The following is a 15,244-nucleotide window of genomic DNA, read 5'->3' on the forward strand; positions in this document are numbered from 1 at the left end:
TTTAAGTAACAAAAGAAAGAAAATTAATAAAAGTAACATCTCTGCAACTTTTTTCATCAAGTTAATTGAATTTTTTGTATGTAATCAATGAGAAATTGCTGATTTTTGAGTAGATAGTCAAGTTCTTTCATTTTGATGTAAATTTGGGAAGATAACTCAAAGTTGACGAATTTTTCAAAGCAAACTTCTGGAAATCTGATTCCAAACCGAATCAAGCAGGATTTTGAACTTTGAAAATCCTTACAGAAATGAAGGAATAAAGAACTTTGCTGAGGCGTTTTTACAAATTTGGGTTTTGGATAGGGGATAAAAAGAGTTTTTGATATATTATCGTACGATTTTTTGATCAATTTCAAATTCTCGAGAATAAACAAAATTTTTTTCCTTGTGAGGTGTAATTCAGCCGTAAGTTTAAAACTTTGATACGCAATATGTGAATCCAAAGTAAACTCTTTGATTGAGTAAGTTTCTCTGAAGAGACCTTTACTTAGTCGGATAACTCTATTTTGTACAATAAAGACGTCCAAAAAATTATGAAAAAAGTAAGAGTCAACATCTATTTCATCAATAAGAAAATCAATTGGATTTTTTTCTTTTTTCTTATAAAGTAACTCGAGGAAGCTCAAATGTTTTTTGATAGACATTTTTCAAATAATGATTAAGGTTTTTTAAAAATAATAAACAATTCACTTTTAGAAAATGCTGAATTCTGATTGGTTGATTTCCAACAAACAGTGTTACTAAAAGAATACTCAATTCTGATTGGTTGATTTTCTCTAATGAAAAGCAAAAAAAACGTATTTCATTCTGATTTTCTTTTACGTTAAAAGCAACTGCTTTATACTTTGTATAACTACTTGAAATAAATTACAAATATTTTTAACAATTCAAAGTAAGTAAAAATTATTTTTATTAAATTTTTTGGAACATTTTAAATCTCCCACTTCGATATGTACCAAGTTCTAATCCCTTTATATTGAGACTTAAAAATTCTCCCATTTTTTAGATGCCATCGCTGAATAGAAATGAGAAAGTGAAATGCGAGGATTGTGGTAAAGAGTACAGGAGGGATCATGCGGCTCGACATCACAAGAGTTGTGCGCGAGGAGTTATTTCTTGTCCGGAATGTAATTATTGTACTTACAACCAGCAAGAAATGAAACTCCATACGAGCAAGAAGCACGTAAAGTCAAACCCAAAGTCAACAAAGTGTGTATCGTGTGAGAAAGAATTTCCAAGCTATTATTCACTTCAACAGCATCGCAAGAAGGATCACGGAATGAAAGCTAGAAAAACAAATGATTCTGTTGCTGATTTGAATAAAATCTTGGAAAACGAGGAGGATAGTGATCAGCTACGAGATGAGTTGAATGCCTGTCAACACTTCTTGACAGATACTGAGATGGAAAATGGACGCCACAAAGTATTCAATTTTCAACTTTCAAAACTAGATCCTAATCTAGTTAATGAAAAACTGAATCAAGTCTTTGAAAAACTTGATTGTGCAGCAAAAATCAACATTGCCTTGGGATTTGTCTTACGTAATATAGAAACAAGCGAATATCGTTATTTCTACGCTCATGAAAATAACACACTCTTTGATAAATCTATACTACTTTGTACTAAAGCAGACTTGACAACTATACAGAACAAGGTCAATGAGCAAGATATCATTGAAATTTGTACACAAGAGAGACAAAATACGAAATGGCGATTCAAGCTGATCACTAATGTGACCATTTTTGCAGCCTTACTGAAAAATGTACCTATGGGATGTCCAGATTCTGTGATTCCCGAACCACTTCTGAGGAATAACCATGTTAATTGTTTGATTTCGAATCAAGACACAAAACAACCATACAATGACAATTTGTGTTTGTTTCGAGCGCTTGCAGTTCATTTACATGGAACAACTATTCTTGAAACATCCACTTCCAAGATCTTTAACGATTTTCTGGAGAAATCGGGTTGTGATCCGAAACAGTTTCGTGGAGTTTCGATGGATAATCTACCAGTAGTTGAAGATGTAGTAGAGAAAAACATCTTTATCTACGATATAAACATTGAAGATGGAGACTTCGTGGGAGAATTAGCTCGGAGAAGTATCGGTAAATATGAGAACACAGTGAAACTTCTACGATACAACAACCACATTATTTACGTCAATAACATCGACAACTTCTTCAAATGCTTCCGATGCCCAACTTGCGATACATTTTTCCACAAAGCAGACCACTTCAACAAGCATCTCCTACGATGCAAAGATCGAATCAAAAACATTTACCCCAAAAATGTTTATACTCTACGAGAGACGTTATTTGAAAAACTGGATGGGTTCAATATTGAGTACACAAAAGAACAAACCTTATTCAAAAATGTCGCTATTTTTGACTTTGAATCAATTTGCGTGCCATCCGAAGAACTAAAACCAACCGAAACAATAACTTGGATCGGGAAGCATGAACCCATATCAGTGTCAATTTCATCCAATTTGCTTGACAAACCCATTTTTTTGTGTGACAAAGGTCCACAATCCCTCATTATTGACTTTGTGGCAAACTTGGAGTTGTTAGCCGAAAAAAAATAAAACCGAAATGCGATCAAAGTTTCTGGAAATTGAAAATAACATCAAAAAGCGATTACACACAATTTTCAGCATACTTAAAGAACGAGTTAGTTTCAACAAGATTGAAGCAAGAGAGTTTTCCGCGTTTTGTTCAGAGAAATTTCAAGTTTAACGCGTTTTGTTCGGTTATTTCAAATCAGCCCTATATCACGTCAAAAAATACGATTGAAACACAACGCATAGCTAGCTATGCTATGGTTTTGCAAAAACAGCCAGTTGGCCAAACTAGGTTGGAACTCAAATAGACATAAAGAGAGTAGAACCCAGCCTCATACTGCAACGGAGAACTCATGATATACTGTTCGGTGAAGTGAACCTCGTAATCCCTCATACACGAAGGACCGAATGCGCGAAAAGAAAAATCGGCCAATCAGATTTCACCAAACTAAAATTTGGAAAGAAAGTAAACATTTCCAGGGACTGAAAATTGATATTGGCCGAAAATATTAACGGCGAAAATATGCAAAATTTTTAAATTGTCACTGACCGCCGCTTAAATGGAACAATTTTTTTATTTCAAGGGTTCAGTTATGAAAGAAGCAAATTGTTGCATCATTTAATTCATTTTAGTTGAATGGCAATGGATTATTTTCAAAAAAATTGACTTCCTGATAATTTTTGTCGGCCTATGGCTCACAATTTTTTCGCCCATTCAGCTCTTCGCGCATGAGAATAGCCCCCGAATTGAACTCATGGTTACGTAGCAGTATTTAGACAACCGCGTATTCAGACTTGTCAGTATATAGCTAAATACCGTATAAACCAATCAGAATCGAGACAAGGAAGAAATGAATTACTAATATTTATTTATTTCGTAAATTTGTTTTCTCATCTCGATTCTGATTGTTCAAAACAGTATTTGCCAGTATGGTTATTACAGTAATTGTCTGCGGGTGCCGGATATCAAGCCGACGGACTTCAAGCCGAAACGTTAAGTTAGAGACTTCAAACCGAAAATTTTCTCCTTAAGTCATGATAATTGAATTATTTGAAAACTACAAAATTTCCCATTTTCATGATCTTTCCTCAGTAGTTACAGGCATTTTCATAAAACTATCCTCCGAATGCGATGTTTAGGAAAGTTCTAAAAAAAAACTATTCACGGCAATTTTCTTCTTGTTTATAATTTATGCATTTCAAAACCGGCTGATATTACGAATGGATGCCAATCCTAAGTGATTCATTGTCAAGAATAACGCTTATTATGGACTAAACAAGCCTAAATTTTTGAAAGGCAAATTGTTTTTGATGGAAAAATAGCGATTTGAGGTGCTTATAAAGTTTCAATTTCGGCCTGAAGTCCCTTCGGCTTGAAGTCACATCGACTTGTTGTGCTAGACCCCAATTACGCGTATAAAACAATTCAGTTTGTAAATTTTTCACCTTCCTGTTAGAATTGAGATAGCACAAACTTACTGCAGCGATCAAAGAGAGAAAGCGTCCAAAGTGGACAAATTCACAAAAAAAGTTACAAAATGTAACCAATAGTAACTAGTCCCTTAAAATTAACCAGTTGGCACTTGTAGGTCATGGTGCTAGGGCTTTTAGCAGACAGGTTTGTTAACAGACACAGAACAATTATAAAGTTTGACAGCTAACTTCAAACGCGACATTGGCGATTAGCAACCGCTTGTTCCGCTGCGCTTCAATTCAACACGGGGAGGGTTCTCAAGCTTAAAGGACCGATTGCTTGAAAGATCTCATTTAATCAAAATCGCTAAACGTTTCTATTGGCTAAATGTCTTTCTCACAAAACCGAAGTCAGTATTAACCGAAAATGTACTAAATCAAAGGAAAATAATCAAAAATATTACAAACTGCGGGTTACAACCGCATAACGATTCAGATAATCATCAAGATTATTGAGTTCAAAACCAAAAACAAATTTTCAGACTTGAAAACTGTTCTGCTTATTGTCTATTTGTCAATATTAACTTCAATGGCCTGGATTTATTTTCTTTCTATGAGATTTTCGCGATTTACTTTGAGATTTCGAATACTCAATTCTGATTGGCTGAAAGTAAGCCAAAATTAATTTTCGGTCCTTCAAGCATGAGGGACGCCGCCGTCAACACGAGTGTTATTGTGCGCGTAAACCTTTGTTTTGCCGCTAAATTAGAATCTTGTGTTATTTGAAGTTGATAGTTTTAATGTTAAATCGCGAGATAATTGTCTTGGGCCCCAGACTGAGCGTCTTTTTGAGCTGGGCCCCAGACTGAGCGTCTTTTTGAGTCTGGTAATCATCCATTTATTACCTTTGTCTCCTAAAAGAATTGTTTGCTAAACGATCGTTCCCCGTAGGTCATATATCCTTAGAAAGAGTTCGTTTTCTCTTTTGGATCAATCATCCTCCCAACCAAGGAAGCTCATAGATTTCGCCCGATGCTGAATTTCTCAATTATAACACTACGCTCATATACACTGCTGATTTAAATTAACCGGACAAAACGAGCTAAACTTGAAATTTAAAACGCGTTTTTCTCAAATTGTGTCGAGTTTAAATTAAAACTTATGAAGATAAAAATTGCTTAAACTTTAAGCAGAATTGAAATTTGTTTCGTAAAACTCGGGCCAAAAATTTTACCACAAAACTTGGTCATTTTGGCTTTTCTTAGTCAATCAAAAAGTACGCCAAAAACACCCAGTCGATCACAGACATAATTATATCAATATAATTATATTGCAAGCCTTTTAAAAATTGTTTTTAAATAAAAAATTGATTTTTTATTTAAAAAAATGATATTATATATTGAAAAACAAAACGAACTTTTTTGTCTATCAAACAAAAATAAATCAACTTATACAATGTTTTGGAGAATATACCCTGCTTAAAATTTGTTGGGCTACGTTAGGCGCTTACTTTGAGCTGATTATGTCTGTGATCGACTGGGTATTTTTGGCGTAATTTTTGATTAAGTAAGAAAAACCAATATGACCCATTTTTGTGGTAAAAATTTGATCCCGAATTTCACAAAACAAAATACACCATATTAATTCTGCTAAAAGTATAAGCTAGGTTTGTCTTCATAAGTTTCCATCTAAACTCAACCCATTTGAGGAAAACGCGTTTTAAATTTCAAGTTTAAAGCGTTGTGTCCAGTTAATTTAAATCAGCACTGTATCACGTCAAAAAATATGATTGAAACACAACGCTTGGCCAGCTATGCTATGGTTTTGCAATAACAGCCAGATCGATAGACTAGGTTGGAACTCAAGTAGACATAAAGAGAGTAGAACCCAGCCTCATACTGCAACGGAGAACTCATGATATACTGTTCGGTGAATTGAACGTCGGAATCCCTCATACGCGAAGGACCGAATGCGCGAAAGAAAAGGCCAATCGGATTTCAGTAAACTAAAATTTGGAAAGAAAGTAAACATTTCCAGGGACTGAATATCAATATTGGCCGAATATATAAACGGCAGAAATATGCAAAATTTTCACTGACCGCCGCCGAATTGGAACAACATTTATATTTCAAGAGTTCAGTTATCAAAGAAGCAAAATGTTGCTTCATTTAATTCATTTTAATTGAATGGCAATTGCTTCTTTTCAAAAAATTGACTTTCGGCTAATTTTGTTTTCGTTCCTTCGCTCAAGATTTTTTTTCGCCCATTCAGTTCTTCGCGCATGTGAATAGCCCCCGAATGGAACTCATGGTTACGTAGCAGTATTTAGACAACCGCGTATTCAGACTCGTCAGTAAATAGACAAATACTGTATTAACCAATCAGAATCGAGACAAGGAAGAAATGAATAACTAATAATTAATTATTTCGTAAATTTGTTTTCTCATCTCGATTCTGATTGGTTAATACAGTATTTGTCTGCTTACTGACGAGTATGAATACGCGGTTGCCTAAATGCAGTCCGCACTCCGGAACTCACGATTGGCAGAAACCAGCACAACTTAATCAACGGTAATTAATACCGCAAACTTGATGCCACTTTAACTTATTTCCGTCTTTTTCCTACTCATAATTTACTTCATATGCCATAATTCTGCATTATACAGTTTCGTCTTAGAGATTTCAAAAGCAAAAATGCAGGATATCCTTTATCTGTTGAAATTTTAAATCTGCCTTGTTCAAAAATGAAACCCGCATATAAATAATTACAACTTTGATTGAGAGACTAATTGAAGAAAATTAAGAATGTAGGTTAAGATATGAAGAACCACATAGCTGCTCACTTTCCGAGTTGTTTGGACACGAGGTATTTGTCGGCCACATCCGAATGCACACTGCTAGAGGTCGACTTCGCAGACACAAACATGAACACTAAAGAGAACAGCTACAACTAATCTAGAACATCTTTTCATCGACCCACTAATGTTTTTGCCACTTACCTTTTATGGAGTTAGTAGCTAAGGAAATTTCATCATTGGACTGCAATACGTGGAACTTGTTTTTGCCTAAATACATAGAAGAACAAATCTTTTTGGCTGAAAAATCAAGAGATTCGTTTGTACATTCTTTAAAACTTCGGACTAGCCGTTTTTAGGTGTGACAGATACTGAAATATTTGAGCATAAAAGTGGGACAGATAACTTACCGACTTTATTGCCATTGACAAGAGTTCCATTAGAACTGATATCTTGAAGAACTACATCGAAGTCATCCATATCTGCACTGCAAAGTTGCTAAAAAGAACTGAAAATATAACTGTTCGAAAAGGAACATCCTATGATCCTAAAAACCTTTAATATTTAACAACTTTTCTGGAAAATAAATTAAATCTAAGCCAGAAACTTCCCCATTTCGATTTAACACAACCTACGTTGCCACAAGTAAATCCCTTTCAGCGTATAGGTTCAAGAAGATAGCCAACAAGACAGGACAGCTGGTGAAGTGTCAATGGACTCTTTTTTTTGCAAAACTGAACTTTATATCACCTTCACGCTCTTTAAATAGAAACGTACGGATGTTTATTTTCAAAAAAGTATAAAAATGTCAAAAATTGGACATTTAACAAGGATATATCTGATTTTTATCATGTGCACAGAAAACACGCTTTTGCAGAGGAGATTAAGACATCTCCGTTTCACGAATTTCTAAATTTTAGAATTAGCATGATCGTTTTTGCGAAATAGAACAAAGTCTAAAATTGGATCTTAAGGTCAAATATTTCGTAAGTTCATAGCGGAATCCTTACCAGTATTGGAAAAACAAATGCTTGTTCATTCGATTGAAGCCTTAATCTCCAATTCCGCGCAGTAGTTTTCTGCGAGGAAATCAATAAACTTCCAAAAACGCACAGAAACTCAAAAAATTGAGCTTTGCTAAATCCGAAAATCCACAAAACTTGTGCGTAGTTGCAATGCAGACAAAACACCTACACCGGTTTTTTCGACTGAACCCTATGCCTCAAGTTTTTGACAAAAGTTTTTGACGAAATTTGGATATCACCTGAGGCCATAACTCGTTTTCTACAAAAATTCGTTCGGGAATAGCAGCTAATACAGGTGAGACTTCACAATGTTTTTTCGATTGAATGAACCCTTAATCTGAGATTTGACATGCTAGTGTCCGAAAAAATAAAAATAATTCAAAAACTGGGCCGAAAATTCTCCCGTCTGAAAATGTCGAGTAAAGTGAAAAGAGACAGGCGGAAATTGCAGGCACACAAAAAGTAGCCGATCTTTCCATTCAAACAACTTTTTTGAAAATCGGTAAAACGATAAAAGCAAAAATGTTCCAACGCGTCTAAAAACCATACATTTTTATGAAACCTATTTCTATCAAATAAGAGCTATCCACTTATAAACCAGATACAAAAAGAAGCAAAAGTTAACCAAAAATGATGCTGCAAACGTGCCACCAAATTAATGACCCCTTATATTTGCGACTTAGGCTGGAAAAAAAGTGCAAACCTAATGACAATACGCTCCGAATGTGTAAAAATAAATGGAGAGAGGTTAGATTAAAGAGCTGTAACTATAGCTAGGTGTTTACCTTGTGGATGATGAAGTGTTTCTTAGAAATGACTGCAAGCGATGCACTGGAAAAGGCGTCAGCTGGGAGAATGCAGTCACAATCTTCACCCTTTCCAAATGAATACTTCTCAACAGGCTCTAACAGAACTGAAACGAAACACACTTCAGAACATACGCCTTTTCAATTAACAACAAGCAACTCCGCGCAAAGTTCAAAATATAGCAAACAGGCAGTTGGAAAAAGTCAATGAAGGCAATTAAACTGAAAAAAAAATAATGACTTGTTTTTTTTTAAACTTCAACTTTGGGAATTCAAAATAAAAATTAGATGGCCTTACAACGTGTTTGAAAAACTATGTATGATTACCACTTTTTTGATAACAATAACTCAATTTGAAAAAAAAACTGGATCATTAGGTAAAGTTTTAAAGTTTTTCTTCCGCTGGGAAATCTGAAAATTAAATTCCTCTTTCGAAACTAGAAGTCGATCACGTTTTTCATGACCTATACCCTTTCGCTAATAGATAGTGGAATTTGCCTTCCTTTTAACAATGAATTGAACTTGAAAAGCAATCAAAAGTCAAAACAAGGAAAAATAAATTTGAGCCTGACCAAATGTTAAGACTTTTCCTGAAAAAAATCATCTCGACCTAAACAGCTGCGTTCATCGACTCTTAAAAAGCTTTGAACTTGAACAAGGATAGAAGAATCGTTTTTAATCTTGTTTTTCGCCAATCTTGCTGCTGTTTTTCGTTCAATTAGGGCAATTGATGTAGTTCAAAAAATGGAAAAATAAGATAATAGTAGCAAAAATGATTCGAATAATCGCATTAGAATTGAATCGAGATCTATGTTTCATTTGTATATTTCGTCCTATTCAACATGAAATATGGAAACTTTCACACCAGTTTTTCTCGAATATATTTTTTGAAATTTATTGTGAAAACCCAATCAGGGCTGAAAAGGCTCTTAGATGATACTATACTTGACTACCTACGGATTGGTATTGAAGTAGTCGCAATCGGGCAGTAGAAAAATTACCACCTAATCAATAGTTCTTTCTCATCCCTTTAGAAGGTGGTTGAAACAAAAAAAACTAGCATCGTTTGGAAGAAATTATACACAAGAAAATGTTTGATAAAAATTTATGGAATTATCGTTTTGCATTGCTCAAAACTGTGGTAGCAGATGTCACTGTGCATTGAAGCAAAATTTGTCAGCAGACTTTTAGTCAAAACTGCTCATAGGAATCAAAGACCAAATTTGGGTTTTACGTTGTAAACCTTTTGAAGTCATGGCCAAAATCATTTGATCTGATACCAACCTTCATTTGAATCCTAACAAACAACTTGCAAAAACGAAAAAACAACTAAAATAATCAGATCACTTCATTTTAAAAAAAGTTCAAATTAAAAGCAAAATGAAATGCGGAAAAACTCGGTCGAGGCTTTTTTTCCTGCGTTTAAAAATCAAAATAATGATAATTGATTCAATTGTTACAATTTTTTTTTCTGAAGACAGAACAAAAGTTTGAAACTGTAAAATTTCAACTGGTTGGGTAGACGTTCATTTTTTGTTTCTCTGATTGAGTAATTTGGACAGTTAGAAGACTAGCTCCTGCTATTTTTATTAGGAATAAAAAAACGATTTAGCGTTCGCTGAATTCCAGAAACTTGGATGAATTTGTAGATATCTCGGTATTCAAATCAATTTACTCAGGCAGAGAGAAAAATGAATTACAATAAACACGCCGGTAGAGATTGAACAGTTCCAAAAATGTATTATATTCCACTCAGACAACATTCGCCCGGAAAGTACAAAACGACGGGAAAAAAACATAATTCCATAACGATTGGGTAGCATCAAAAATAGCTCTTATGTATTTTCAAGCGCTGAACGAAGTTAAGTAGTTACATGCAAAGTTGTGAACGCAAGGCTTCCATATACCAAAAGGTGATTCCTAAAAATGGGGCTAAGACCTCTCTTTTTATAAGTTTTTATTAAGTAGAAAAATTCCACATCCATTGGAGATGGAACTTTTCCTAATTCCTAGCTCCTCATAACCTGAAAAATAACTCAAGACGATGAATAAAATTCAGGACAAAAAGCTAAAAGTCAAACAGTTTAAAATACAGTCCAACTGTAAGCTATTCCAGACATGGGATCTCCATCAAAAAGGCAGCCAGCCTCTTCACCGCTGGGAAAAGTTATCACAAAATATCTCCGACTACCCGTTGGGTAGCACAAAAAAATAGCCCCTGCTATTTTTTTCGTCCGAAATAAGAGAACGAAAAAACATTAGCTAAAAATCTGCAAACTTGCATGATTTGTGGATAGCTAGGGATTCAAATCAAATCACTGAGGTAGAGAGGAAAAGAGTTTAGCACAACCCCACAGGTTGCAATTGAACAATTTAAAAATTGCATTTTATCCATTAAAACAACATTTGTCCGGAAAGTACAGAACCACTGGAAATTAAACCTTATTCAATGTAGATAGTTTAGAGTCAAAATGATCTTTTATACATTTTGAACCGTCTCTTTCTAAGCCATTCAATGTGTTCCTTCGTGAATCGGGTCAACGTTGGTATTTGAAGAGTAGTGGCCGAACGATTGAAGTTAACTGGTTTCATGCAAAATGAAGAACGCATGACTGGATCTCAGCATCCACATACCATAAGGCCGCTCCTAAAAAAAGGGCTGATACCTCATTCTTTTGTTGTTTTTGTTTAGTAGAGAAATTCTATGTTTATTGGAGCTGGATCAACTCTTCCCTAATTCCTAGCTCCTCAAATCCTGAAAGATAACTAAGGATGTTAAATTAAATTCAGGACAGAGAGCTACCAATCAATATGCAGTCCTCAATACAGTCTAACGGTAAGTCATTCCAGATCTGAGATCTCCGTCAAAGTAGCAGCTTCTTCACCAACGGAAAAAGTTATCACAAAATATATCAACCTTCCCGATGTGGAGCACAATTCAAGTAACAATTGTATTTGCATTATTTCCCTTTAGATTCCCGTAATTCCTTCGATCACTAGTTCTCCACTAAATCTCTGTCGTTTTTCCGCTCAATCTTCTGTGTTTTCAGAAAAGATTGGGTTTATCAGTTGGCGCGAAAGTGAACTGTTCCTTAGCCTTTACTTTTTATCTATTGCGTCATTTAATGTCCTTAAACATCTTTCCGGACAAACTGCATGTTCCCAAACACCAATCATTCCGCTCGAATGGCACGTAAGCCGAAATCATTTCGTTAAGATTTTGATATGAAACGAAGAAAAATAATCTCGAGTCAGTTTCGAACATCGCCTCGACCCTCTCTCGGCCACATAAAGAGGAAGAATGAAATTCTCGATGTTATTATTTTTTAAATCAGACGAATTAACTCTAAATACATCAGTAACGAAGAGCGGACAGCTAACAAAATCATAAGGGTTGCCAAATGCTGCCCTGGTTTGAAATCAAATTAGATGTATCAGATAAGATTACTTAAATGCAACCGCTGAAGAAAAAGATCTTGCAAATGCCCTAAAAAATACATCAAAATAGTATGGGGCACCATCTCAACAAGTTGTACATCTACTGAACAAAAGATGGTTCAATTTGAATGACATTAGCTTAACTGTAGTATAAAAAACGAAGTTACGATGTTTCAAAACGGATTCTTTTGCAGAAAATATTTGAAAACTCATTAGTCGTTGGCACCTTTAATCGGTTTCATTACAAAAAATTAAACTTGTTCACATAGCGATTACTGATTCAACTAACGATGTCTCCTCCCCTAAATCCCTTAGCATCAAAATCATTGAATGGTACCTTGAGAGTCAGTAAACACCTAACTGAGCCGATGCGGTAGTAACCAGTGAAGAAGTCCAAGTAGGAGCTTTCAAACGCCAAAAGCGATTTGAAAACCCACATCAAAATTGTAAAAAATTTGGCAGCAGACTTACGCGTATAATTTGTTCTATTTAAATAACAGTTGAGTTTAAATACAAATCATAAACAAAAAAATTGATCAGTTCTTCATTGATTAAAATGAATAGATCGCGCACTTGGTGAGCAATCTGTTAAACATTGGCTTGAGAAAACCAGCAAAACTTGTGGTAAGAAGCGAATTTTCTCGAAGTAAGTTATAAAGCTTTGTTCTCCAGTAACTAGGTGACACTCATTGAACTTTGCTTTCCGACAAAGTGTTTTAATTAAACTAAAGTTGCCCTTCCAGTATTGTACAAAACCGCATATTTAAAGTTCATTTACATGGAGCTGGTGAACTGTTAGAAACCTTTTCATCCAGAAAGGCATTTCGTAGGCTTTCAAATTTTCTTTTAAAGTAAATTAACCGAAGTGTTTTTCTTTCGTATCATTAACAGGGGCAAAAGATTTGTCTAAATAGTACAACCGTAAACTAGAAAACCGTATTGCAATTTGGTTTAATGCTAGACCTTTAGTATTTGATTAAAACAGTCTTATGAACATAATGACGTACTTTCGGAGGATGCCACATTGTTTTCTAAGCTTGGCTCGATCGAAATCAATACGAAAATTAATGGATATCTTGGTATCCAAATGAATATTAAGATATTTGCAAGATGAAGCACGTTTTATGGGCATGTTACTAATATGAAATTGATGATTGCAAACACTACACAAAGATAAACTAACTTAAATAGTTTTTTCCAAACTCAGGGACAATTTATTAATTATTAACATTTGCTGACAGCTTCTAAGTCTTTATTGAAGTTTTCAACGGAGCAGTTTAAACAAAGTATACTGATGTCGTCTGCAAACAAGAACGTTCACTTAAAAAGCAGACATTTGGAAGGTCGTTTATGTATATAAGAAACAAAGGTGAACCTAAAATAGAACCTTGAGACGCGTTACACTTGAGAATCTCTGCCAATTTCTAACACTGATAATTACGCCATATATATCTAATTTTCGAACACAGATTCAGCCAGATGTTTCAAAACAGTAACAATCGCAAACGCGCTTGCTTTAACAACGAGGTTATTTATTCCATCAACACCAGAGGAAGATTTATTTTGCAGCTAAGAAAGAATAGTGTGAATTTCGAATTCCGAGACATGATAATTACGCATGCAAAGACTCGCTGTGATAAGAAGTTGATCAAATGTTAGGTTTGGTATGTTAATGGATAGATAATGACGTACTTTCGGAGGATGCCACATTGTTTTCTAAGCTTGGCTCGATCGAAATCAATACGAAAATTAATGGATATCTTGGTATCCAAATGAATATTAAGATATTTGCAAGATGAAGCACGTTTTATGGGCATGTTACTAATATGAAATTGATGATTGCAAACACTACACAAAGATAAACTAACTTAAATAGTTTTTTCCAAACTCAGGGACAATTTATTAATTATTAACATTTGCTGACAGCTTCTAAGTCTTTATTGAAGTTTTCGACGGAGCAGTTTAAACAAAGTATACTGATGTCGTCTGCAAACAAGAACGTTCACTTAAAAAGCAGACATTTGGAAGGTCGTTTATGTATATAAGAAACAAAGGTGAACCTAAAATAGAACCTTGAGACGCGTTACACTTGAGAACCTCTGCCAATTTCTAACACTGATAATTACGCCATATATATCTAATTTTCGAACACAGATTCAGCCAGATGTTTCAAAACAGTAACAATCGCAAACGCGCTTGCTTTAACAACGAGGTTATTTATTCCATCAACACCAGAGGAAGATTTATTTTGCAGCTAAGAAAGAATAGTGTGAATTTCGAATTCCGAGACATGATAATTACGCATGCAAAGACTCGCTGTGATAAGAAGTTGATCAAATGTTAGGTTTGGTATGTTAATGGATAGATAATGACGTATTTTCGGAGGATGCCACATTGTTTTCTAAGCTTGGCTCGATCGAAATCAATACGAAAATTAATGGATATCTTGGTATCCAAATGAATATTAAGATATTTGCAAGATGAAGCACGTTTTATGGGCATGTTACTAATATGAAATTGATGATTGCAAACACTACACAAAGATAAACTAACTTAAATAGTTTTTTCCAAACTCAGGGACAATTTATTAATTATTAACATTTGCTGACAGCTTCTAAGTCTTTATTGAAGTTTTCGACGGAGCAGTTTAAACAAAGTATACTGATGTCGTCTGCAAACAAGAACGTTCACTTAAAAAGCAGACATTTGGAAGGTCGTTTATGTATATAAGAAACAAAGGTGAACCTAAAATAGAACCTTGAGACGCGTTACACTTGAGAACCTCTGCCAATTTCTAACACTGATAATTACGCCATATATATCTAATTTTCGAACACAGATTCAGCCAGATGTTTCAAAACAGTAACAATCGCAAACGCGCTTGCTTTAACAACGAGGTTATTTATTCCATCAACACCAGAGGAAGATTTATTTTGCAGCTAAGAAAGAATAGTGTGAATTTCGAATTCCGAGACATGATAATTACGCATGCAAAGACTCGCTGTGATAAGAAGTTGATCAAATGTTAGGTTTGGTATGTTAATGGATAGATAAATTCCAATCGAGGAAAATTAGGTATCTCGCCGCTATTTGACTTTTTTAAACAATAAAGAATTTTGGAGGTATTTGTAAATTCTTTAGTTTCATTTCAAAGCAATTGCCTTAAGTCACCAATACATTCAATTACAGTTTTACTTCAGGCAT

The 15,244-nt window shown here is 34.6% G+C and overlaps 1 protein-coding gene across 1 annotated transcript in view; it reads right to left on the bottom strand.

Annotated features, from left to right (window-relative positions):
• Nucleotides 1–6,815: 6,815 nt before the first annotated feature.
• LOC134839805 (ovarian-specific serine/threonine-protein kinase Lok-like) overlaps nt 6,816–15,244 on the bottom strand; it is a 135,739-nt gene continuing 127,310 nt past the window's right edge. Inside the window, exons 4-7 of the mRNA XM_063855428.1 lie at nt 8,582–8,709; nt 7,182–7,269; nt 6,976–7,041; nt 6,816–6,907 (exon numbers count right to left, since the gene is read on the bottom strand). Coding sequence (XP_063711498.1) covers nt 6,816–6,907; nt 6,976–7,041; nt 7,182–7,269; nt 8,582–8,709 — 374 coding nt within the window. The remainder of the gene's footprint in view (nt 6,908–6,975; nt 7,042–7,181; nt 7,270–8,581; nt 8,710–15,244) is intronic.

Source organism: Symsagittifera roscoffensis, chromosome 2, assembly GCF_963678635.1.
Source record: "Symsagittifera roscoffensis chromosome 2, txSymRosc1.1, whole genome shotgun sequence".
NCBI lineage: Eukaryota > Metazoa > Xenacoelomorpha > Acoela > Convolutidae > Symsagittifera > Symsagittifera roscoffensis.